The 26,551-nt window shown below is 43.2% G+C and overlaps 1 protein-coding gene across 2 annotated transcripts in view; it reads left to right on the forward strand.

The window, feature by feature from the left end:
• Nucleotides 1–26,551, forward strand: part of LOC139154386 (sodium channel protein type 5 subunit alpha-like) — a 408,716-nt gene that overhangs the window by 372,474 nt on the left and 9,691 nt on the right. For both annotated transcript variants that reach the window (XM_070728917.1, XM_070728916.1), the window contains 3 exons: nucleotides 6,072–6,353; nucleotides 23,701–23,754; nucleotides 26,241–26,382. In XM_070728917.1, the coding sequence (XP_070585018.1) occupies nucleotides 6,072–6,353; nucleotides 23,701–23,754; nucleotides 26,241–26,382 (478 nt within the window). The remainder of the gene's footprint in view (nucleotides 1–6,071; nucleotides 6,354–23,700; nucleotides 23,755–26,240; nucleotides 26,383–26,551) is intronic.

A 26,551-nucleotide genomic window follows, 5' to 3' on the forward strand; every position in this document is an offset into this window, starting at 1 on the left:
CCAAGCCACGCCCCTTAGTCGTGTGGGAGGAGCTCACCCTCCAATCCCCAAGGGAAATTGGATCCGGTGATTCCCATGGACATCCTCTCTCCAATCCCTGACGTTGTTCCAACCTCTAGTTCCTGGAGAGAGGCGGTCCATCACCCTTTAAAAGGATGCCAAAGGAGCATGCGCAGTCACTACTACTGCCCATTTCCGCCCCTAACCTGCCAACCCCAGTGACCAAAGGGAGGCCTATTCTGAAATCTATGTGCGCCGCACCCCCTAACCATTCCATCCATACCGTCAGTGTGGAATACGAGAAAAAGCGGCCGCCTCTAAAGGGGAGGCCGCAAAAAATTCCTATTCGGCCCTGAAGCGACCTCCTAAGGACACACTGTTGATAGTGGAGGGTGGGCAGGTGTTCGCTTCTCGGGGGCAGCAAAGCAAGGAGGAGGTCCTGCTCGGATCGCCCTTAAATAGGGCAGTCAAGGACCTCCCCTAGCTCCCAGAAGTTTGGGGCTCCATGGAGCCGCCAGCAGCATCCTCCTGCTCCGAGGGCAATTTCGGCCGGTGGCTTAAGCCACTGGTCGGGCATTTCTGGGAGTTGAAGTCTGCAAGTCTTAAAGTGGCCAAGTTTGAAGACCTCTATCATAAGATGTTATCCCGATGAATGCAATCTTGTGAGATAGGCTGGCCTGAAACAGCGCAAGTGACTGAAAGTCACTTGGCGAAAATTGGGCGGCTGCTTGTACAACAGTTTCTCCACCACAGCCAGTGAAGGACTACCAAAAATTTTATTGCCACACTGTGGATGTGGCTTACGCAGGACGCCCTCCATTTTCCTTCAACATCTTTCAGTGCAAATTGGGTGCTCTGGGGTAGAGCTCCATTTTCGCTACCCCATTGAATCCCCCCCCCATCCGGGCAGTAGCCCACCCCTAACCACAGCACACCATAATGTCTTTGGAGACATTATGGAATAGTCCTCGCCTTACAACCACAATTGAGGCAAATTTTATTTTAAGTGAGTTTTGTCTCATTTTGCAACTTTTCTTGACAAAGATAAGTGAATCACTGCAATTGTTAAGTTACTAATGGTTGTTAAGTGAGTCGGGCTTCCCCATCAACTTTCCTGGTCAGAAGGTTGCAAAAAGTGGTCACCTGACCCTGGGACATTGCAACCGTTATAAATATGAGTCATGTGACCACAAGGATGCTACAATAATATAGAGCCGGGGTGGCACAGCAGGTAGAGTGCTGTACTGCAGGCCACTGAAGCTGAATGTAGATCTGAAGGTCAGCGGTTGAAATCTCATCACCGGCTCAAGGTTGACTCAGCCTCCCATCCTTCTGAGGTGGGTAAAATGAGGACCCGGATTGTGGGGTCAATAGGCTGGCTCTGTTAAACAGTGCTATTGCTCACATGTTGTAAGCCGCCCCGAGTCTAAGGAGAAGGGCGGCATAAAAATCGAATAAATAAATAAATCATAAGTGTGAAAAGCAGTCATAAGTCACTTTTTTCCAGTGCTGTTGTAATGTTGAACAATCACTGAATGAATGGTTGTAAGACCAGGACTTACCTGTAGTTATTGACTATACAGTTCCTGTTTGTGAAGGGAAACTTTGTCCCACACAATTCCTCCTGTTACTGGCAACTTTCCATTCTAGCTTTAAAATAAAGGATCTTGATGCTCTGAACCAGGTTACTAACTTGGCTATCATGTGGGTGTCAGCCCGCATAGGTAAACCAGGAAGGAAGTGCCTAAATCTCATTTATTGCAAAAACTACATTAAGAGAATCTTGCAAGTCTGAAGGAACAGACTTGCCATATTCCAATTTTAATTACTTGTTCCATTAGGGTCAGTCTTGTCTTAGTTTCTTTCTCCGGCTCTTGGGCGACTGGGGGTTCCTGCCCCCTTCTCTAATTATTTCCTAGGCCAGTGATGGCAAACCTTTCTTTCCTCGGGTGCCAAAAGGCCATGCGCCCATGCTAACGCACATGTGCCAGTGCCCACATGCATAATTTGGTGCCTGGCGAGCATGAAAACAGCTTCTCCTGCCCCCCAGAGGCTGGAAATGGCCTGTTTCCCAAGTTCTGGTGGGCCCAGTAGGCCTGTGTTTTGCCCTCCCCAGGCTCCAAAGGTTTCCCTGAAGCCGGGGAAGGTAAAAATGCCCTCCCCCATCTCCCCGGAGGCTCTCTGGAAGCCAAAAACACCCTCCCAGAGCCTCTGTGTGAGCCAAAAATCATCTGGCTGGCACAGACATGCACATTGGAGCTGAGCTAGGGCAATGGCTCATGTGCCAACAGATATGGCTCCACGTGCCACCTGTGGTACCCATGCCATAGGTTTGCCATCACTGTCCTAGACATAACGGTAGTCCTTGGCTTACAACCGTTCATTTAGTGACCGTTTAAAGTTACAACAGCACTGAAAGAAGTGACTTATGACCATTTTCACACTTGCCATTGTTGCAGCATCCCTGCGGTCACGGGGTCAATATTCATGCACTTGGCAACTTGGTTCATATTTGCGACAACTACACTGTTCTTGGGCATTATCTAATCCCATTCTGTGACCTTCTGACAAGGAAAGTCAATGGGGAAAACCCGATTCACTCAACAACTGTGTTACTCACTTGACAACTGTACTGACTCATTTAACAAAAGTGGCAAGAAAGGTCGTAAAACAGGGCAAAACTCAATTAACAAACGTTTTGCTTAGCAACACAAATTTGGGGCTCAGTTGTGTTTGTAAGTTGAAGACTGCCTGTATCTCCTCTTTCTTTAAGGTCACCCACGCATTCCATTTCAGCGGGTGAAGGCTGATTTGAACAAATGGAAAAACGTTGTATAATACAAGTACAAAAATTAACAATAAATGAATCCTCAATGTTCATTTTCTAAACCGGTGTGATGTAGTATTTAAGCTGATGTTCTGGGACGGGGTAGCCTAGCTACAAGCCCAGATACTTCGTGGTTAAACTTTCACTCCATCAGTTCAACCCAGGCTGTGTTTGTTCGAGGAGATAAAATTGAAGGCAAAAATGCTGCACACACCATCTTGATTCCTGGAGTAAAAAAAAAAAGAATTTAAATCTTACTAACAATATTACCGATGAAGTTTTCAAAAGAACTTCATAATATCAGTATTATGTGGTTAAAGTGTAATTAATTATACATTGAAACACACCGAAGTGCACTTGCTAAATGAAAATAAATCAACTATATTATTGGCTTGCCCCAAAGTCCACAACGGACTCATTAGATAAGATGTAACATTTCCTATAATTTGATTTACATTTGAAACAACATGTTATTTCCTGAGATCAATACAGTTTAGCCTCCATTCCAGAAATCCAAGGAAAGTGAAGTAAAAGCTGATGCGAAGATCAAAGACACAAATCAACAAAGACTCATATTTGCGCTTGATAAGGAGAAGAAACGTTATTGAGTTGGCAAGGTTGTCTAAAGCCAGCGAAAGTAACAATTGTGAAAAACTTCTCCAAGTAATACAGCTCTGATCAGCTGAACAGCAGGCAATTGCCGTTGTTCCACCCTACGTTTTTATTTGTATTGTCTTCTGCTGAATAGAATATTTAATGTTCTGTGTGCATAACTCCTCCCTTCTTTATACCCGAGATTGGTGATTGAAGACTTGAGTGATGTGTCTGTAATTTATTGTATTGTCTTTGGGAGTGCATGTCAATATTACTCAAATGTTTCATGCCTGGGGTGATAATTTTTATCCTGCTAAAATACGCATCTCCATTGCTTCAGTACAATATTGCAAATGTGACTTTTCTTACCACAATGGTGTTATCTTGCTTTGATTGATTGATGTATATCTCTTTGGTCTTAAAACCTTTGCAAAGTGGATTGGCTTCACTCCAATCTACATTCTTGGTCTTTCGACCAGATCTTACATACGGAAAATTCTGTCCTCAGCTATGCAGTATTATTATCTTTGTCTGTTTTATCATGAAATAATTTATATTGCTCCTTGATCCTGCTGGGAAGATACAGGAAAGCAGAAATTTGTATGAAAACTTGAAGAATGAAAGCAAGGAGGAATTCCTTTTAATTTCTGTTGCTAGAATGTTTTTCTAGTGATAAATCAGGGGCTGGGAGAACAGTCCTCTGTTATCGTGTCCAATATGTTCAAAGTAGATGCTGTTATGCATCATGACCATATCAGAAAATGGGGAAAAGACTATTTGGGTCAGATCAAGCCACCAAGCAGAAATTTTGTCCTCTTCTCTACTGGAGAGAGGGACTCCTTCTTCCACTGTATGAGTGAAATAGAGGGTCCCCGAACTTGGCCACTTTGAGACTTGTGGATTTCAACTTCAAAAATTCCCTAGCTAGCATGACTAGCTCAGGAATTCTGGGAGTTGAAGTCCACGAGTCTTAAAGTGGCCACGCCTGGAGACCCTGATTTATATCATTCAGTTCCTGAATTGATTTGATGGTAATGGCCCTCAGTCTTCCAGAATTTCATTGATTTACAGGTGTCTAATCAGTAAAATCTGGAGCTCAAATCCAAATTGCGTTTCAGTTTTAAATGTCATTGAAACCTATGGGATTGATTTCAAGCTGTTGCGATGAGAGTCCCTAATAGGCAATGAATGGAAATGATGTATGCAAGTGTTTTGAACAAATGAACAGTTTCAACCCTGTAGAGCCCTGCATTCTTTCTGAAGATGTTTACATAGATGACCATGAATATAATTTGCAGCAATTCTCATATCTACATCCTAATAATCATGTCCACAGTAGCTTGAGTATGCAATTCATACATTACATTATTCCATGAGAATGCATACTCAAACATGCTGGAATTGCTCCTATCTATGGTGTGTGTGCATGTTTGTACAAATTGGGTGTGGGTTTCAAAAGATTATACCATGGATATATTTGTTAATTGGAAGAAAATCTCCCTTTCTCATTCTAGGCATATCTACTGGAGCCATAGGTATGCCAATGCATCTCAGAGCTTTGATAAACAATACTATATTAATTATTAATCAGAAGATAGGTTCCTATAAATATTAAACACGTAGTAAGTCTTACACAGTGGGCTCTCAGTTGGCAAAAGCATTTTATGACAATAATGATAGATAAAATATTGCTCTTGTATCTGTTTTTGATGGCCAAGATAAATTAGGGAGCAAGACACTATATTATAAAACCAACTTTGGTTCCAAAAACTGAATATTGTTTTAATGGCTCCATGTCAATGCCACCAAAAAAAATAAAAAAGGTCTTTCCACAATGTTCTTTAGCACCTGGGTAGTTGTGAGTCTGACACTTATTTTCACACAGCTGCCAATGGAAGGGAAACATATCTTGAGAAGAGCTCAGATATAAAAAGCAGTGCTACATAAACTACGTATAGATAGTCCTCAACGTACAACTGTAATAGAACCCAAAAAAATTTTCTCTAAGCCAGAGAGTCATTAAGTGAGTTTTGCCCCATTTAATGACTTTTCTTGCCATATCTGTTACATGAATTGCTGCTGTTACTAAGTTAGTTACACAGTCGTTAAGTGAATCTGGTTTCTCCATTGAGTTTGCTGGTCGGAAGGTTGCAAGAGGGGATCATGCATTGCCCCCGAGACACTGCAACCATCACAAATATGAGTCATTTGCCCGAATTTTGATCACAAGACCATGGAAATGCTGCAACTGTTGTAAGTGAAAAATGTTTGTCACTTTTTTCAGTGCCGTTGTAACATTGAATGGTCACTAAACAAACTGTTGTAAGTTGAGCTCTACCTGTAGAGTATCAATACATTTTTATTAGACCAACGCAAAATCTTGGATGGATAAATTAGTTAACTCCCTGAGTTGAATGAACTTGTGGAAAGTCCATTGAACAAGTCTTTTTTTTTTGTCTTTTCTTAAAAAAATAGAAGACAATAAATAGAAGGAACTTCCATATGTTTGCTAAATAAGTTTACTTTTAAGCTGTCTTTTTTCGAGGTGTATAATTTGAATTAGGAGAAGTCTAGAGCAACCAGGTTCTAGGTGGGGTTACACAGCCGATGCTTTGTAATTAACTGAATGTTGTCTTCTCCTCCGTCAAAGGTGGTAGTGAATGCCTTGGTAGGGGCCATCCCTTCAATCATGAATGTTCTGCTTGTCTGCCTCATTTTTTGGCTCATCTTCAGCATCATGGGCGTCAACTTGTTTGCCGGCAAATTTGGGAGATGCATTAACAAGACAGAAGGCGATGAGCCTTTGAACCACACAATTGTCAACAACAAGAGTGAGTGTCAAAGCATGAATGACACTGGAGAGTTGTACTGGACCGTAGTGAAAGTCAACTTTGACAATGTTGGTGCTGGTTACCTGGCTCTCCTTCAAGTGGTGAGTTTAACTTTCATTAGACCGTCATTAGAAATATCTCTTGACCAAGGAAATGTCCACTAGGGTCAATATGAAATGTTAGATTAATTAAATTTAGATAAGAATCTGTCCTGGGGAGAAAAAAAGCCAAATGGAAAAGGGGATCAACAGGTGGTTTTTAGATTACAGTGATCCCTCGATTTTCGCGATCTCGTTCTTCGCGAAACGCTATATCGCGATTTTTCCCACCCGATGACGTCACTCTCTTCCTTCCTTTCTCATCTTTCTTTCTCTCTCTCTTTCTCTATCTTGCTTCTTCCTCTCTCACACTCTCTTCCTCCCTCTCTCATCTCTTTCTTTCCTTCTCTCTCTTTCTCTATCTCTCCCCCTCTTGCTAGCGGGCAGCGGGCGGGCGGCGGGCGGGCGGGCGGGCGAGCGGGGGCATCAGCGAGGAAGACCCAGGGAAGGTTCCTTCGGCCGCCCAGCAGCTGATCTGCTCGGCAGCGCAGCGAGGAGCCGAATCGGGGTTTCCCCTTTGCGTGGGCAGCGGGGAAACCCCGATCTTCATCTGCTCGCTGCTGCTGCGCTGCCGAGCAGATCAGCTGCTGGGCGGCCGCAGCAGCAGCGAGCAGACAAAGATCGGGGTTTCCCCGCCGCCCACGCAAAGGGGAAACCCCGATTCGGCTCCTCGCTGCGCTGCCGAGCAGATCAGCTGCTGGGCGGCCGAAGGAACCTTCCCTCGCCGCCCACGCAAACTCCACCATCTGCGCATGCGCGGCCATGAAAAAAGGGCACGCATGCGCAGATGGTGTTTTTACTTCCGCAACCCTACATTGCAAAAAATCGATTATCGCGAGGGGTCTTGGAACGGAACCCTCGCGATAATCGAGGGATCACTGTATTCCAATATGTGCCAAATGATAGCAAATGTCATATTGAAAGGACATTCCTAGTACAATATTCTGCTACTGTTAATGGAAGAAATGGCTCTTCTAATATTCTATCTCTAATCCAGAGTTCCTTAACCCATGTTTAATCAGACATGTGCACAAATAAACCTTGATTCCTGTGCTCTGTAATGAATGGGTCTTCTATGTGTATATTGCATCTTTCATTTTAAAAAAATGCTCATTTAGCATATCTTTAAAGTTTCTGCCATTACCCGTTGAGTGTGATGTTAAGTTTCTAGAAAGAGAAGATTTATCACCTGGCCTTTTGTGAAGGGAGATATATTTTTCTCCAATATGTTTGATGGTACATTGTATTTTTCAGTCATTTAAGGAATTTACGTGTTTCAACAGGACAGGACAGAATACAATAGAATATAATTCTTTATTAGCCAAGTGTGATTGGACACACAAGGAATTTGTCTTGGTGCATATGCTCTCAGTGTACATAAAAGAAAAAGATACATTCGTCAAGAATCATGTGGTACAACACTTAATGATTGTCATAGGGGTCAAATAAGCAATGAAGAAATAATCAATATTAATAAAAATCTTAGGATACAAGCAACAAGTTACAGTCGTGCAGTCCTAAGTGGGAGGAAAAGGATGATAGGAATGAAGAGAAAAAACTAGTACAAATAGAAGTGAAGATTTAGTAAAAAGTTTGATGGTGTTGAGGAAATTATTTGTTTAGCGGAGTGATGGCGTTTGGGGAAAAACTGTTCTTGTGTCTAGTTGTCTTGGTGTGCAGTGCTCTGTAGTGACGTTTTGAGGGTAGGAGTTGAAACAGTCTGCGTCCAGGATGCGAGGGGTCAGTAAATATTTTCATGGCCCTCTTTTTGACTCGTGCAATATACAGGTCCTCAGCGGAAGGCCGGTTGGCAGCAATTGTTTTTTCTGCAGTTCTGATTCTCCTCTGAAGTCTGTGTCGGTCCTGTTGGGTTGCAGCACCAAACCAGACAGTTATAGAGGTGCAGATGACAGACTCAATGATTCCTCTGTAGAACTGTATCAGCAGCTCCTTGGGCAGTTTGAGCTTCCTGAGCTGGCGCAGAAAGAACATTCGTTGTTGTGCTTTTTTGATTATGTTTTTGATGTTAGGTGACCATTTTAGGTTTTGATAGAATCTAGAAATTTGAACAGTTGATACTGTCTTGTCTAGTATTGTGAGAGGTGGAAGGGTGGAAGGGTTTCTCCTAAAGTCTACCACTATTTCTATGGTTTTGAGTGTGTTCAGTTCTAGATTGTTCCAGGCACACCACAAGATTAGTTGTTCAACTTCCCATCTGTAGTTTAACAGATGGATCGTTTGAGATGCAGTCATTAGTGTATAGAAAGAAGAGATGTGGTGAGAGTACACAGCCTTGGTGGGGGGGGGTGCTAATTGTACATGTATTTGATGTGATTTTTCCTAGCTTCACCTGCTGCTTCCTATCTGTTAGGAAGTTTGTGATCCACTTACAAGTGTGTTCAGGTACTGCTAGCTGATTTAGTTTGGTTAGGAGAATGTCCGGTATGATGATGTTGAAGGCGCCCCGAGTCTCCGGAGAGGGGCGGCATACAAGTCCAACTAATAAATAAATAAATAAATAAATAAATAAATAAATAAGGCTGAACTGAAATCTACAAAGAGGACCCTAGCGTAGGTCACTGGTGATTCAAGATGCTGAAGGAGCCATATTAACAGCATCATCTGCCGATCTATTTGCTCGGTATGCAAATTGATCTGGTACATGTTGAAACGAGCTATACCAGTCCTGCATATGAATAACGTCAGGTCGGAAGAGCTGTGATGGCACAGTGGTTAGAACCAGTAGTGGGTTCGAAAACCTGTTGCTACCATTTTGTGTGTGCGGCGCTTCTGCGCGCATGTGCTGAAGCATCCCTGGCAGATGGGCGGAGCCTCCTACTGCTGCCACCCTCAGTTCTCAGAACCGGGAGCAACCCATCACTAGTTAGAATGTATATTGCAGGCTGACTCTGTTCAATTCAAGACTCTGTATATTTATTTATTTATTTATTTAATTTATTTATTGGATTTGTATGCCGCCCCTCTCCGGAGACTCGGGGCGGCTAACAGCAACAATAAAACAGTGTACAATAGTAATTCAATACTAAAAATGATTAAAGACCCATTAATATAAAAACCAAACATACATACATACATACATGCCATGCATAGAATTGTAAAGGCCTAGGGGGAAAGAGGATCTCAATTCCCCCATGCCTGACGACAGAGGTGGGTTTTAAGTAGCTTACGAAAGGCAAGGAGGGTGGGGGCAATTCTAATCTTTGGGGGGAGTTGGTTCCAGAGGGCCGGGGCCGCCACAGAGAAGGCTCTTCCCCTGGGTCCCGCCAAACTACATTGTTTAGTTGATGGGACCCGGAGAAGACCCACTCTGTGGGACCTAAGCGGTCGCTGGGATTCGTGCAGCAGAAGGCAGTCCCTGAGATAATCTGGTCCGGTGCCATGATGGGCTTTATAGGTCATAACCAACACATATTGCAGGCTGACTGTTCCATTCAAGCCTTCCCACCTTTTGAGGTGGGTAAAATGAGGAGCCAGGTTGTTGAGGGCCATAGCCTGACTCTGTAAACCGCTTATAATGCCTGTAAAAGCATTACAAAGCGGTATATGTCTAAGTGCTTTTGCTATTGCTATTGCTAGTTGTGAAAACAGATGAAGATGGCAGTAGTTCACCTTCAAAGCCTGTTTGTAATGGAATAATCTGACTCTCTTTTCTGTTGGATAACTTTTATGTCCCTTAGAGATGGAGGCAAAAAAGGAACTGTCGAGGAGCAGGCATTTGTGCTAATCTGAATGTACGCCTAGTTGTCTCCCATTTGTGGGATTCCCTCTTTATTTCAGGCTGTCTTGCCTATTTACCAGATTGCAAATGAGTTTCAGCGGGAATTGTCTCCGCGGTTCCTTTCTTTCTATGGAACCATTAAATCAGAAGGAAGGTCCATGTTTCCCTTCCTTTGTAATGAAGCGGTTGTGCTTAAACTCTTCTACGCTTAAGGCTCCCAAATGAATAAATAGTCCGGTTTTTCGCATTTCTTCTTTGAATGTTAAACCAGCAAATATCTCTCTTTTGTAGGGATAGGAAAGGAAAGGAAAGGAGAGGCTATTTTATGCTGTTTTTGCAAAACCCAACTTTCTAGTTCATTTAACAGGGCATGGCATAGATCTATGTCATGACGCACCAAATATTTCTCGACAATGCACAATCTGAGAGCCAAATGTTGTTATCAGTTTGTTTGTTTTTTCTGCTTGCAATTAGTAATATTGAGACAGGGGCCTTAAAATAGCAAGTAGAATTCTTTTAAAAAAAACCAAACCAAACCAGAAGGCAAAAATGCAATGCCCTTACTTCAGTGGGCTCGTGCTACATCAGCAGACAATATTCCCACGAGAACTAAATCAAAACATTGGGCTGAAATCCTGATTTGCTAGAAAATATAACATGTGTCTTTTTTATCCTTACTAGACCAAATGTCTTGAATTGGCCTAATCATGATCTGAGGAAGAACAGGGATAACGCTGGAAAAAATCATACTTTGCCATGCCTTCCTATTATGTTCTTTTTTTAAAAAAAATATTTTTTAATATTTTAATAAATTTTATTTACAAATATACAAAACATAAAAGAATAATCGAAACAAATAACAGTTAGATCCTAGTATAGTATAACAATTTATGAACATAATTACTTGTAGAGAAAGGGGTAGAAAAGTAAGTAGGAAAAGAGTGAAGGAGAAGGGAGAAAAAAGATAGAAAAAACAAAGGAAATAAAAGAGAGAGAGAAGATAAAGGGGTGGGCGAGTGTACGGTGGAGCTGTATTGAAAACGAGAACTAATTTCTAATTTATTAGCTCATTACCATGGTTCGAAATAGTCGTCTAGATAGGCAAATGCAAGCATTGAATTAATCAAAGTATAGAGATTTTGAAAATAGTCTGGTTTCTCTTCAGGTCGTATAAATCTTTCGCCTTTTGCTTCATATTATGTTCTTGATGGCATGAATTTCCAGGCTATTTTCAACCTGGTTTCTACATTTCAATGGCTAAATCACATTACATCTAAGCATGTCATGAGATTCATTAAACCCTACTATATATTTGTTCTGGTACAGTATGTTTGTTCCAGCTTAAGATATTACGAATTACAGAATAGCAGAGAGTTGGAAGAGTCCTTAGAGATCTTCCATCCCAATCCCTTGACTGAGCAGGAAAAATTACCCTATTCCAGACAAATGTCTGTCTCATCTCTGCTTGAGAGGCTTCAGTGATGAAGCACCCACAATACAGGCTGTTCCGCTGATTGATAATCGTTCTCACTGTCAAGGAATTTCTCCTTAGTTCTGTTCTGCCGGGCTCTCTGGTAGAATCCTCCCAAAAAGGCACAGATACAATTTCAGACACACACACGTTTGAAAATTCAAAACAATGTTCTTTATACCGAAAAATGCAAATAAACGAAGCACTCTTTTTTGTATAGCAAAGAGCACTTGTCTCCAAACAAATTGGTAATTTGTACAAGTCCCTTATCAGTTCTGTGATACTTAGCTTGCAGCTGTGAGGCAATTCACAGTCCTTCTTCTTTCACAAAGTGAAACACACTTTGCTCTGGTTTAGTTTCAAAGCGGGGAAAAATCAGCACACAAAAGGTTAAAGTCAGCAAAGCAAGCATGAAACACAACGATCAGATAATCCTCCATAATGGCCAAACCCACAGGCTGCTATTTATAGCAGCCTCACTAATTACCACAGCCCCACCGAACCACAGGTGGCCTCATTTTCTTTGATAATAATCTCTCAGTTGTTGTTGCCTATGCATCGCTCTCCGCATGCGTGGCTGAATCATTAACTTTTGTTCTGAATCCAAGGAGGAGCTAGATAATTGATCTCCTTCTGAGCTGTCTGCCACACTCTCCTCCTCCCTGTCACTCATGTCTTCTTGGTCAGAGGAGCCTTCATCAGAAGATTCCACCGGGGGGGGGGGCAAAACAGGCCTGCAGCATGTGGATGTCTCCCCCACATCCACAGTCCTTGGGGCAGGAGCTGGGCCAGAACTAACCACAACAAGTTCTAGGTTGGTTCTCTCTCTGATTAGTTTCCATCTGTTACCTCTTGTCCTGAGCTCATATGCTTTGGAGAATAGGTCAAACCCCGGCTGACCATGGCTTGAATTTGCTGTTGAATTGAGCCATTATTAGAAAGATCTTGGGGAGATCAACAAACCAGCCCTGGTACTTGTTCCACCGGGTTTCTTCCACAACAAAACATCATCTAAGTAGACATGCATGAAGAAAGGCTTTTGTAATCAGTTCAAAAATCCTACTTCCTTGAAAAACACTGGTTTTCTTTCTTGTATCTTCCAGCCATGCACACTTGAGTAGAATAGGTGTTGATTATGTCTTCTGCACTCTTAGAAAAGCCAGAGGATAGGCAAGGAACAGAATTTCCTGTGGACCCATGAAGCTGACTCAGATTACCTCTTGACGGTTATTTAGCCTAGCATTGTCAGCTTTGATCTTTGGCTGCCTGCAGACCAGTTTTCCATGGCCTTGAGATCCCTTTGAATCAGAGATTAAATCTGCTTGCATGTAATTTGTCAATGAGCTGCAATGCCCTTCCCAAAATAATACACTAACCTTCAGTGATGGGTGGTAGAAAACAAGCACAGTTAGCTCTTCGCTGTGTCAGCCAACATTTCATGGGTGGAAATAAAGTACACAATTAAAATTCCAGTTCTGCACATCACGGATTGAGCATCCTGCCCTTTTTGTTGTTGTGGTTGTTACAATCCTGGGCATCTTTCTGCCGTCTGCAGATGCATATTTCAAGCTTAGAACATATAACGTAGAATCACAGGCCTGGAAGGGACCTTGAAGGTCTTCTGTCCCAACCCACTGCTCAAGGCAGGAGATGTTAAACCCATCCCAGTTAAATGCCTGTCTCTTTTTTTAAAAAAAGTCTAGTGATGGAGCCCCCACAAGCCCAGGGTGTAAACTATTCCATTGATTTCATTGCCAGAAAATTTCTCCTTACCTTTAGGTTGGGTCACTCTTTAATCTTGTAAGAGCTTTTATTAAGACTTAAAAAGTGGCGCTCAAGGCGGCAAGATGCGCGTACCATGCCGCCTTGATTGCATCAGCGGAATCCCGCCCGGCCGCTCTGTTTAGGGTGACCCGCTCCCTTCTTAACCAGGGGGGAGTTGGGGAGCCCTTGCAGAGTAGCGCCGAGGAGTTTAACACGTTTTTCGCTGATAAAGTCGCTCAGATCCGGGCCGACCTCGACTCCAATTGTAAAATAGAGTCGACTGACAATGAGTCAGTCGAGGTGACTGGGGCACGTACTTGTCCACCTGTCTGGGAAGAGTTTGATCTGGTGACACCTGATGAAGTGGACAAGGCCATTGGAGCTGTGAGTTCCGCCAACTGTCTACTGGATCCGTGTCCCTCCTGGTTGGTCTCGGCCAGCAGGGAGGTGACACGGAGCTGGGCCCAGGAGATTACCAATGCTTCCTTGGGGAGGGGAGTTTTTCCAACACTCTATAAAGAAGCGCTCGTGCGCCCCCTCCTCCAGAAGCCTTCCCTGGACCCAGACGTACTTAATAACTATCATCCAGTCTCCAACCTTCCCTTTATGGGGAAGGTTGTTGAGAAGGTGGTGGCACTCCAGCTCCAGCGGTCCTTGGAAGAAGCCAATTATCTAGGTCCCCAGCAGTCGGGTTTCAGGCCCGGTTACAGCACGGAAACCGCTTTGGTCACGTTGATGGATGATCTCTGGCGGGCCCGGGACAGGGGTTTATCCTCTGTCCTGGTGCTCCTCGATCTCTCAGCGGCTTTCGATACCATTGACCATGGTATCCTTCTGCACCGGTTGGAGGGGTTGGGGGTGGGAGGCACTGTTCTCCAGTGGTTCTCCTCCTACCTCTCTGGCCGGTCGCAGTCGGTGTTAGTGGGGGGTCAGAGGTCGGCTCCGAGGTCTCTCCCTTGTGGGGTGCCTCAGGGGTCGATCCTCTCCCCCTTGCTATTTAACATCTACATGAAACCGCTGGGTGAGATCATCCAAGGACATGGGGTGAGGTATCATCAATATGCCGATGATACCCAGCTTTACGTCTCCACCCCATGCCCAGTCAACGAAGCGGTGGAAGTGATGTGCCGGTGCCTGGAGGCTGTTGGGGCCTGGATGGGTGTCAACAGACTCAAGCTCAACCCGGATAAGACGGAGTGGCTGTGGGTTTTGCCTCCCAAGGACAATCCCATCTGTCTGTCCATTACCCTGGGGGGGGATTACTGACCCCCTCAGAGAGGGTCCACAACTTGGGCGTCCTCCTCGATCCACAGCTCACATTAGAAAACCATCTCTCAGCTGTGGCGAGGGGGGCGTTTGCCCAGGTTCGCCTGGTGCACCAGTTGCGGCCCTATCTGGACCGGGACTCATTGCTCACAGTCACTCATGCCCTCATCACCTCGAGGTTCGACTACTGTAATGCTCTCTACATGGGGCTACCTTTGAAAAGTGTTCAGAAACTTCAGATCGTGCAGAATGCAGCTGCGAGAGCAATCATGGGCTTACCTAGGTATGCCCATGTTTCACCATCACTCCGCAGTCTGCATTGGCTGCCGATCAATTTCCGGTCACAATTCAAAGTGTTGGTTATGACCTTTAAAGCCCTTCATGGCATCGGACCAGAATATCTCCGAGACCGCCTCCTGCCGCACGAATCCCAGCGACCGATTAGGCCTTCTCCGGGTCCCGTCAACTAAACAATGTCGGTTGGCGGGCCCCAGGGGAAGAGCCTTCTCTGTGGCAGCACCGGCTCTCTGGAACTAACTCCCCCCAGAGATTAGAACTGCCCCTACTCTTCCTGCCTTCCGTAAACTCCTTAAAACCCACCTTTGCCGTCAGGCATGGGGAAATTGAAACATCTCCCCCTGGGCATGTTTAATTTATACATGGTATGCTTGTGTGTGTCTGTTAGTATATGGGGTTTTTTAAATCTTTAAATATTTTAATTAATTGGATTATTTATGATTTGTTTCACTTGTTGTGAGCCACCCCGAGTCTTCGGAGAGGGGCGGCATACAAATCCAAATAATAAATAAATAAATAAATAATCTTGAAACTCTCTTTTTTGGGGTCTCTCTTTAATCTTGAAACAAAGCTCAATGTTTTGTTCTTAAGGTGATTGTCCTCCATTAGTCAGAATGACATGCTGTGAACTGCATTCTTATCAGCATTCTTTCATTCATTCATTCATTCATTCATTCATTCATTCATTCAATCAATCAATCAATCAATCAATCAACCAATCAAATCTGGAAGAGAAACCTTGGAGGTCTTCTTGTCCAACCAATACCAGTGATGGTGAACCTTTTTTTCCCTCCGGTGCCGAAAGCACACGCGCGTGTGTACTATTTCACATGCATGGACACCCATAATTCAATACCCCCATGCATCCCATCCTCCTGGACATGCGTATGTGATCCTCCCATGCTACCCTGCCCCATAGGCATGCATGGCCCCCCCTATTTTCAGTGGGCCTCATGGGCCTATTTCATACCCTCCCCAGCAGGGGCGGATTCCTATTATCGTGGCTACTGGTGCGCTGCGCATGCAGCTTTGGTTAGCTTGTGTGTGTGTGCATATCCCAGCATGTTTTGGCTTGCTTGTTCATGCACACACGCACAAGATTTTAGTGATTTTTTTGCGTGCACAGAAGCAAAAACATGCTGGGATGCGTGTGGATGCTAGCTAACCAAAGCTGCACGCACAGCGCCCTGGTAGCTGCAGGAATAGGAAATTCCCAGTTCCTGCAACTATTTATAACAGAATAACAGAGCTGGAAGGGACTTTGGAGGTCTTCTAATCCAACTCCCTGTTCAGGCAGGAAACCAACCCCACTTCAGACAGCATCAAACAACATCACTAAGAAGGCTTCAAGAGTTGTTAACCTGATCCTACGTAGCTTCTGCTCTGGAAATCTCACACTACTTACCAGAGCTTACAAAACTTTCGCCAGACCCATCCTCGAATACAGCTCATCTGTTTGGAACCCATATCGCATCTCAGACTTTAACACCCTTGAAAATGTCCAGAGATACTTCACCAGAAGAGCCCTTCACTCCTCCACTCGAAACAGAATACCCTACGAGACTAGACTTTTAATCCTGGGCCTAGAAAGCCTAGAACTATGACGCCTTAAACATGATCTAAGTATTGCCCACAAGATCGTATGCTGCAATGTCCTGCCTGTCAAACACTACTTCAGCTTCAACCACAACAACATTAGAGTACTCAACAGATTCAAGCTTAATATTAACCTCTCCAAAGTTGACTGTAAAAAATATGACTTTAGTAATCGGGTTGTCAAATCGTGGAACTCCTTACCAGATTCTGTAGTATCATCCCCTAACCCCCAACACTTTACCCTTAGACTATCCACGATTGACCTCTCCAGATTCCTAAGAGGTCAGTAAGGGGCGTCCATAAGCGCACTAGAGTGCCTTCCATCCCCTGTCCTATAGTCCCTCCTATATCTTGTATTTCTTCTCTACTATATTCCTCTATAACCTTCATTGTGTATTATTATGTATTGGACAAAAATAAATAAATAAAATTTTTAAAAATGGTTAGCCAACATCTTCTTGAAAACTTCCAGGGTTGGAGCATTCACAACTTCTGGAGGCAAGTTGTTCCACTGATGGATTGTTTTAACTATCACGAATGTTTTCCTTAGTTCTAAGTTGCTTCTCTCCTTATTTAGTTTCTACCCATTGCTTCTTGTTCTACCCTCAGGTGCTTTGGAGAATAACTGACTCCTTCTTCTTTGTGGCAACCCCTGAGATATTGGAACACTGCTATCATGTCTCCCCTGGTCCTTCTTTCCACTGAACCAGCCCCTTAACTATCTTTGTTGCTTCTCTGCACTTTTTCAAGAATCTCAACATCTTTTTGCATATCACAGTGACCAAAATTGGATGCGGAATTTTAATCGTGGTCTTTCTAGAGCAGTGTGTGTAGCGTACTAGTAGTACTTACGTGATCATATCCCTTTGTTGATGCAGCCTAGGACTGCATGGACTTTTTTTGGCCAGCTGCAGCCCACTGCTGGCTCCTATTGAAGTGGTGATCCACCAGGACTCCTGTGATCAGCTACAGTTACTGTAATCAAAGCAAAATGCTTTATACTGAAGGGAACTTTTGATTCACTTGGTTCAGAACGGTTTATTCCTCTTGATAACAACTTCAAGCAGGAGTTTTCCCAGCCCATCTGTGGAGTTTCTTCTTTATTTTTTTATCATGTTTTTTTTTAATCCCACTTTTATGTTTAGCTAACTCAAGGCAGCCTACGTACCTAATGCTTCCATCTCCTATTTCTGCTACATCAACCGCTTTATGAAGTGCGGTAAGCTGAAAGAGAGTGACTAGGCCAAAGTTACTCAAGTAGTTGTCTAGAATTGATGCTTATCTAGTTTCTAAGCCATCGTTTTAGCTACTACACCAAACTGGTTTCTGGAATTGTCAGGAATGGATTCTGAAGTATGAACATTTGCCATAAACTAGACTCACTGAAGAAAGCAGCATGTTAGCACAAGGGCAGGAGAAGGTGGGAAGACTCACAAAGTCTCCATTTAGGGGTAGGGGGAGTCAACATTGCCTCTAACATCAAGTTCCCTCTTCCTGCTTCTCATCTTTGGATAATTGGATCATCTTCTCATGGCTGTTTTTATGGTTCAACTTCATTTTCCTATAGAGTTGCTGGCTTTTCAGACAGAGTTCCCAAGAACTGGGCTTTGCAACTTTGCTAACTACAAGTAGTTAAATAGCTCGCACATTTGCTTGAGTAAACGACAGAGATAAAGAGGGGCTTTTAATAGTTTGGAAAAGAAAAAGAATCAAAACCAAGCCTAGCTTGCTTCTAATTGTTGGCACCTCCAACAAGGTATAATTGTTTGGGCTACTAAGTCTGATTTTATATCATAGCCCTGTTGTTTTTATCAGTTGCACATTCATTCATTTATTCATTCATTCATTTTATTCATTCATTCATTTCATTCATTTCATTCATTTATTCATTTCATTCATTCGTTCATTTATTTATTTATTCATTCATTCATTCATTTTATTCATTCATTCATTTATTCATGTCATTCGTTCGTTCGTTCATTCATTCATTCATTTGATTTTTATGCCACCCTTCTCCTTAGACTCAGGGCGGCTTACAACATGTTAGCAATAGCACTTTTTAACAGAGCCAGCCTATTGCCCCCACAATCCGGGTCCTCATTTGACCCACCTCGGAAGGATGGAAGGATGGGTCAACCTTGAGCCGGTGATGAGAATTGAACCATTAACCTACAGATCTACAGTCAGCTTTCAGTGGCCGGCAGTACAGCACTCTACCTGCTGCACCAGGGGAGGGCAGTACAGAGGGTGGCGCATGCACCCTTTTTGCCATCACTGCCCTTTGCCATTTCAATGAGGGAGCACCCACAATTTCCAAGCAAACCCATTGCACGGATTGATTGTTCTCACTGTCAGGAAGTTTCTCCTTACTTGTGAGTTGGTTCCCTACTAGATTAATTTCCACCCGCTGCTTCCTGTTCCGCCTTTAGTAGAATTCCACTCTTGTAACAGCACTGGTTCCAATAGGATAAACAGCCTTAAAACCTGGCCACTTTTAAGACTTATGGACTTCAACTTCCCATGAAGTTCCGCGAGTCTTAAAATGGCCAAGTTTGGAAGCCCCTGTAATAGGAGAGAATAAACACAATTTGAGTATTGCCCACAAGATCATATGCTGCAACGTCCTACTAGTCAATGACTACTTCAGCTCCAACCGCAACAACACAAGAGCACGCAACAGATTCAAACTTAATACGAACCGCTCCAAACTTGATTGTAAAAAATATGATTTCAACAATCGAGTTATCGAAGCGTGGAACTCATTACCAGACTCAATTGTGTCAACCCCTAACCCCCAACATTTCTCCCTTAGACTCTCCATGATTGACCTCTCCACGATTGACCTCTCCACGATTGACCTCTTCCTAAGAGGCCAGTAAGGGGCGTACATAAGTGCACTGGTGTGCCTTTCGTCCCCTGTCCAATTGTCTTTCCTTTCTCTCACCTATCATATATATTTTCTTTCTTTCATATATCCTCTCCTCTAAGTTCACTTTCACCCTCATATATATTATCACATGTCTATTTTTCTTCCTATGTATTTATGTATTGGACAAATGAATGAATAAATAAAAAAATAAAAATAAAATAAAATAAATATTTACAGTCCTCAAACTTGGCCACTTTTAAGGCTTATGGACTTCAACTCCCAGAATTCCCATGAAGTTCCGCGAGTCTTAAAGTGGCCAAGTTTGGAAGCCCCTGTAACAGGAGAGAATATTTACCTGGATGTTTTCCAGGAACGACAGTATTGCACCACACACCACACTTTTTGTCACCTCCAGATCGGGGCTCTGAAGTGGCTCCTAATTCCCTGATATATATTTTTTTTCTCCTTCCCTGGCTTCATTTTTCATGCTATCGTCACTTCTCGGCGAGAGTGTCTACTGAAGGGTTCCAGGACTCCAAAGGGGTTTCAGATTATCTTTGCTTCCCCCCCCCTCCCGGGCAGGGGGGGGGATGCCTTTTGTTCAGCAGCAGCTCTGCCTCCTCCCCGTTGGTGTCTTGGCACTCTCCGATCAATCCATGAGCCACAATGACTTTTCTTTAAAAAATAAAATGAAATGATAAATGCCACATTTCTCCTCCATCTGGAGTTCAGCTCAAATAACACTCCCGGGATGAAAATGCCATGGAGATACGCAAGACAGTGTTCACAGATAGAAAAGCAGTGCAAGGAAGGGTGAAGCGGGGGTTTTTCTTTTAAGGCTGTGTGCTACCTAACATTTTCCCCCTCCCATCCCTGCCCCCCCCCGAACTTCCAGAGCAGAAGGAATGGCTTTTAAGTGAAACGGCGGCATAGTAAGAAGCTCAAATTTCTATCCAGGGGGTTTGCAGAAACATCAGGAGGCAGAGGAAGAAATTATTAAACCACCTACAGAAGGATCAATATATGTAGGATTAGATCATTATTTGCTTCAGAGAAAGAGCCCGTAACATTATCTGGTCTTTCAAGCTCCAGTTGCTTGAGAGTTTGGGTTTTTTCTCTCTCTCTCTCTTAGATTTCCCCATTTTCCCTGGACTATATAAATAATTCCATAACAATGTCCTTCCTTCCTTCCTTCCTTCCTTCCTTCCTTCCTTCCTTCCTTCCTTTCTTCCTTCCCTCTCTCCCTCCCTCCCTCCCTCCTCCCTCCCTCCCTTCCTTCCCTCCTTCCTTCCTTCCCTCCTTCCTTCCTTCTTTCCCTCCCTCCCTTCCTCTCTTCCTTCCTTCTTTGCCTCCTCCCTCCCTCCTATTTTTCTTTCTTCTTTCCTCCCTCCCTCCCACTCTCCTTCCCTCCTTCCTTGCCTCCTATTGACTTCTTTCTTTCCTCCCTCCCTCCCTTCTATTAACTTCCTCCCTCCCTCCTTCCCTTCCTTCCTTCCTCTTTCCCCCCTCCCCTTTCTTTCTTATTTCCTTCCATTCTCCTCCCTCCCTCCCTCTCCTTTTCTTCCTTTCTCTGCTCCTCTACCTTCCCTCTCCCATCCGCTTCCTTCCTCTTCTTCCTCCTCCTCTCCTTCCTTTCTCCCTCCCCTTACTTCCTTAATTCCCCCTCCTCCTTCCTCCCTTCTCCTCTCCCTGTCCTTCCTTCCTTTCTTTCTTTGCTCCTTTACCTTCCTTCCTTTCTTCCTACCTACATACCTACCCACCTACCTACCTACCTACCTGCCTACCTTCCTAACTTGTGGGCATCCCATCCCTGGAGCTTTCAAGAAGAGGCTGGCACCCACTGGTCCAGAATCTTAAGAGTCAGCTGCTCTGAGCAGAAGTTGGACTAGAACACCCCCAAGGTCCCTTTCATTATTGGGTTACTGATCGGGTAGAATATTTAAAGCATGGATGACACAGCTATAAAATAACCAACTGGAATGAAGTTCCAACCATTATTTCCATGCTTGGTGTGTTCCCATTGTCTCTCTTTATGGAGCCAGTGATTTCCAACAGAGAAGGGGTGGGGGAAGGGATTGAAGACATTATACAAGAGCAGAAATGAAAAGAGGAAGTGGGATAGCAATCGCATTTAGACTTATATACCACTTCCTAGTGCTTTTACAGGATTTACAGGGTCAGCCTCTTGCCCCCAACAATCTGGGTCCTCATTTTAACCACCTCGGAAGGACAGAAGGCTGAGTCGACCTTGAATATTGGATGGAATATATAAAAGCAAGGAGACAAGGTTTTTCAGTATTTTTGTTTCAATTACCAATTACACAAAGCCCCCCTCCCACTTCTATTACCACCACTTCTCCTAAAAGATAAAGAAAACCTTATGATTTCCTTCCTCTCAAACAATTTTTGACTTTGAAGGTAATCTGTCATCTACAACCCCTTTGGGGTAAGTATTTCACACATGCTCGGTCGGCTATTATTCAACTTGAATTAACAATTAATTCAAGTTTAATGTTGAGTATTAAGACCTTCCCCGCCTCCTTTCATTCAAAACAACAGCCACTAGAGAATGTAAAATGATTATTCTCTGATTTATTCTATTTTGCCCAAGCTTTTTTTATTTTTTATTTTTTATTTATTCATTTGTCCAATACACAATACATATGGAAGAGAATAGACATGAAGTAATATATGTAAAGATAATATGTAAAAATAGAGGAGAAGATATATGAAAGGAAGAAAATATATATGATATATGAGATAAAGGAAAGACAATTGGACAGGGGACGAAAGGCAGGCTAGTGCACTTATATACGCCCCTTATTGACCTCTTAGGAACCTGGAGAGGTCAATCGTGGATAGTCTAAGGGAGAAATGTTGGGGGTTAGGGGTTGACACTATTGAGTCCGGTAATGAGTGCCACGCTTCGACAACTCGATTGTTAAAGTCATATTTTTTACAGTCAAGTTTGGAGCAGTTAATATTAAGTTTGAATCTGTTGTGTGCTCTTGTGTTGTTGCGGTTGAAGCTGAAGTAGTCATTGACCGGCTCAAAAGTATTGGAATACTTGTGAAGGTTGCGTTTTTGGTAGCAATGTGTTGAATGCAGTGAATGCAGTGATTTGTCCTTGTTTGTAACAATCAGTGCCGGTGCATTGTCACTGGATTGACTATAGATTTGTCTTCATTCTTATTTATTTATCTGTCTTGGCTTGATATATTGAAAATACACCGTTTCTCGCTCATTGCGGCATATGAGGAAGGGGTTAAATTTTGGTCAATGGCAGAAGGCTGAAACCTTTTCAAAGACTCAGAAGTAAACATACAATTACAATTATTTCAGGATGGCAAAGGCAGTATTTTTAATTGTAGTACTGCTGGTTACCATAGTGGATATATGGCACTTTTAGTAATTTACCCTTAGAGTCACTATTGCAGCATGCCTGCATTTCAGGGGAGAATCATTATTTTTATTAAGCCAATTTTCTCAGTAGCTTCTGGTGTTTTAAACCCACTTCAGTGAAGCTGTATATTACGAGGGGCCTTAAAGGTACATGGTCAAGAGCTGATAATGTCCTGTCTCCCCAGAAAGGAAAGGGACCAATTTAGAGGAAGATGGGTAGGAGCTGATGGGGTGGAGGTTGGTTCCATTTGGTCCCAGATAATGATGATGGGGGGGTTCGTGATGGTGATGATGACAACATACCCCCTCCTCCTCCTTTTTCCTCTTCCCCTCTTGCTCTTCCCCTTCTGCACCTTCATCTTCTTTCTCCTCCTCCTTCTCTTCCTCTCCCTCTCCCCACTCCTCCAATTTCCTCTCTCCTCCTTTTTCCTTTCCCTCTCTTTCCCTTTTTTTTGTTCTAGCTCTCTTTTTTATTTTCCTCTTCCTCCTCCCTCTTCTTCTTCCCATACCCCCCTCCTCTTCCTCTTCCTCTTCCTCTTCTTCTTCTTCTTTTTTCCTCCTCCTTTTCTCCCTCTTCCTCTCCCCCCACCTCCTCCAATTCTCCTCTCTCTCTCTCTTTCTCTCTCCTTCTCCTCCCACCCCTCTACCTCCCTCTTTTTTTTTTTTTGGTTCTATCTCCCTTCTTGTTTTCCTCCACCTCCCCCAGGCAATGCCATGCTTTAAATCATTAGAAAGTTCACACAGCCAACGTGGAATCTATCTCTCATGCTAGCCAGAATTCAGGGGACCGTGTTACTATTTTATTCCTTGCACTGAGAAATTTCCTCAGCGCCACCAAACTGCAGATAAAGCACAAAGTAAGAAAGTCACGGCTGATTATCGCTGCCTAAATCAAATGTATCGCTCTTCTCTCTCCCCCCCCTCTCTCTCCCTCTCTTTCTTCTAGGCAACTTTTAAAGGTTGGATGTCGATTATGTATGCAGCGGTAGATTCACGAGAGGTGAGGTCCTTTTGCCAAACACTACCCCACTGGCTTTGCTCTGTACGACTTATTTTTTCAGGAATTAGCTGTCTTGACATTTACCAGGTATATAGAACAGCGGGAATGTTCATAGAAAAGTAGGGACAAATGGCAGGCTTAGTCTTCCAGTGACTTGTGCATTTCCCTTCCTTTACACCAGTGCTTCACAACCTTGGCAACTTGGAGATATCTGGACTTCAACTCCCAGAATTCCCCAGCCAGCATTTGCTGGCTGGGGAATTCTGGGAGTTGAAGTCCAAATATCTTCACGTTGCCAAGGTTGGGAAACACTGCTTTACACAACTGTTTCATGACACGGATTCAGGGCACAGTGTGTATAATGACACGGTGCGTATAGTGACACTGGGCAAGCTCAGGCACCACGACAGCATATTTGCATGCCAGCAAAAACACAGGCCTGTCAGACCAGCTGGCTTATTTTCAGCTAGTAAGCACCAACTTCCAACCAACCACAGACTAACTGCAGTCTGTTCACTACAGGCAATTTTTGCCAGCAAGAAATAATTAAAACATTTTTTAAAATGTCATTTTTACTTCTTTTTTTAAAAAAAACACACACAAAGAAATCTGGGAATCCATCTACAGGTAGTCTTCAATATACAGTGTTCCCTCGATTTTCGCGGGAGGATGCGTTCCAAGACTGCCCGCGAAAGTCGAATTTCCGCGAAGTAGAGATGCGGAAGTAAATACACCATTTTTGGCTATGGACAGTATCACAAGCCATCCCTTAACACTTTAAACCCCTAAATTATCATTTCCCAATCCCTTAACAACCATTTACTCACCATTATTACTGGTATTCACCATTGAGTAAGACACTTAGTGATCCTGATATTTATAAACATAATTATTTATTAACAATATTTTTTTTTGTTATTTATTTGCAAAAATTATTAGTTTGGCGATGACATATGATGTCATTGGATGGGATAAACTGTGGTATAGGGGGAAAAAGCCGCAAAGTAATTTTTAATTAATATTTTATGAAAAACCATGGTATAGGCTATTCGCAAAGTTCGAACCCGCGAAAATCGAGGGAACACTGTACAACCGTTTGCTTAGAAACCATTCAAAGCTACAGTAGCACTGAAAACAGTGGTTTATAACTGGTTTTCATATTTGCAACCACAAAAACCTAGTCAACTAACGCTCAACACTGAACTGGCATTAGATAAGGATGAACGGAATTCAAGGAGAGCTGGATTTGGACCGCTGGTGGCAATGTAAGGCCTCCAGGCTGATTCCTCCCTTGACTCCGCCTTTTAGACTCTGCCTCTCCTTCCCCTCACATCCCATACTTAAACTTTTGAAAGATGTCATGTTGAGGAAGGAGGGCAGACCTTCCAGAGTTTTCTGCAGCATGGTGGACTTGGGAAGCCAAACAGTGAAGTTCATCCTTGGCTATGTGGCACTCTCATAGAAGCGACTGCTTTTATAGTGCGACCGCAACGAATTGTGGGGATGTTGAAAATGTCGGCCATTTTGGAATTTTGCACATGGCTACACAGATGGTCGAGTGCTGCGGAATATTCTGAAGGTGTTCACAAGGTAAGTGTCCGATGGGGGATGGGCAGTGAGGAGGAGGCCCAAGCCTTATGGGGACCCAGTGTAAGGAAGAGATTGTGGAGTTCCTGTAGGAGGAAGGGAAAGGCCAGGGACTCAAGAGGAGGGAAGGGGCTTATGGGGTATCTTGGGATTCGGGAGACCTGGAGTAAGCATGGTGGGGTCTGCACTAAACCTCCCAGAGCCTCACCATCCCTGACACACTCATTGCTCCACTTAACAACCATCACGTTTCCATAATGGCCACACCACTTGCAACTCCAGTACAGTCATACATTGTGGATTATCTCTGTAAAATAATCTCATAGAGATTGTGCTCACTATTTCTTCTTGTCTGACTCCTTCCTGAAGGTGTGACCAAAGGCTTGTTGTCTTTTTTTTCCTAACAATGCACTACAATCTCAGATTGATGGGCTTCCCAGTTGAGCTAAAGTTAAGTCAGCTACTGGTTTGGAAAGATGATATTTATCATCTAACCCGGGAGTCCCCAATCTTGGCAACTTTCAGACCTGAAGACTTCAACTCCCAGAATTATTATTATTATTATTATTAATAATAATAATAATAATAATAATAATAATAATAATAGTAGTAGTAGTAGTAGTAGTAGTTGTTGTTGTTGTTATTATTATTATTATTATTAATTAGATTTGTATGCCGCCCCTCTCTGAAGACTCGGGGCAGCTAATTCCTCATGCTGGCTAGGGAATTTTGGGAGTTGAAGTCTGCAAGTCTTAAAGTCACCATATTTCAAGACCTCTGATCTAACCCTAACTGGGTTTAGAGGAAAGATGGCTCAGTTTAGAAGCAGTAATGATGGCGTTTGAGATCCTGATAGACCTTCATTCTTTTCTTCTCTTATTTCCCATTCTCCTTCGCAGAGAGAAGAACAGCCTGTTTGGGAATATAACTTGTACATGTACCTCTACTTCGTGATCTTTATCATCTTTGGTTCTTTCTTCACTTTGAATCTCTTTATCGGTGTCATCATCGACAATTTCAATCAACAAAAAAAGAAGATAAGTAGTTGTCTTTAAATCTTATTCAACAGCTTCGTATAAGATTCTGTCATTTTTTTCTCTCTTTTCAAACAGCGCATTACTATACTGTACTGACTTTGCTAAATTTTTATATCAGAGAGTAGTAAAAATAAACATGTCTATTTTTACGTGAAAGGACCGCCCTTTGCTTG

Source organism: Erythrolamprus reginae, chromosome Z, assembly GCF_031021105.1.
Source record: "Erythrolamprus reginae isolate rEryReg1 chromosome Z, rEryReg1.hap1, whole genome shotgun sequence".
NCBI classification, from domain to species: Eukaryota; Metazoa; Chordata; class Lepidosauria; order Squamata; family Dipsadidae; genus Erythrolamprus; species Erythrolamprus reginae.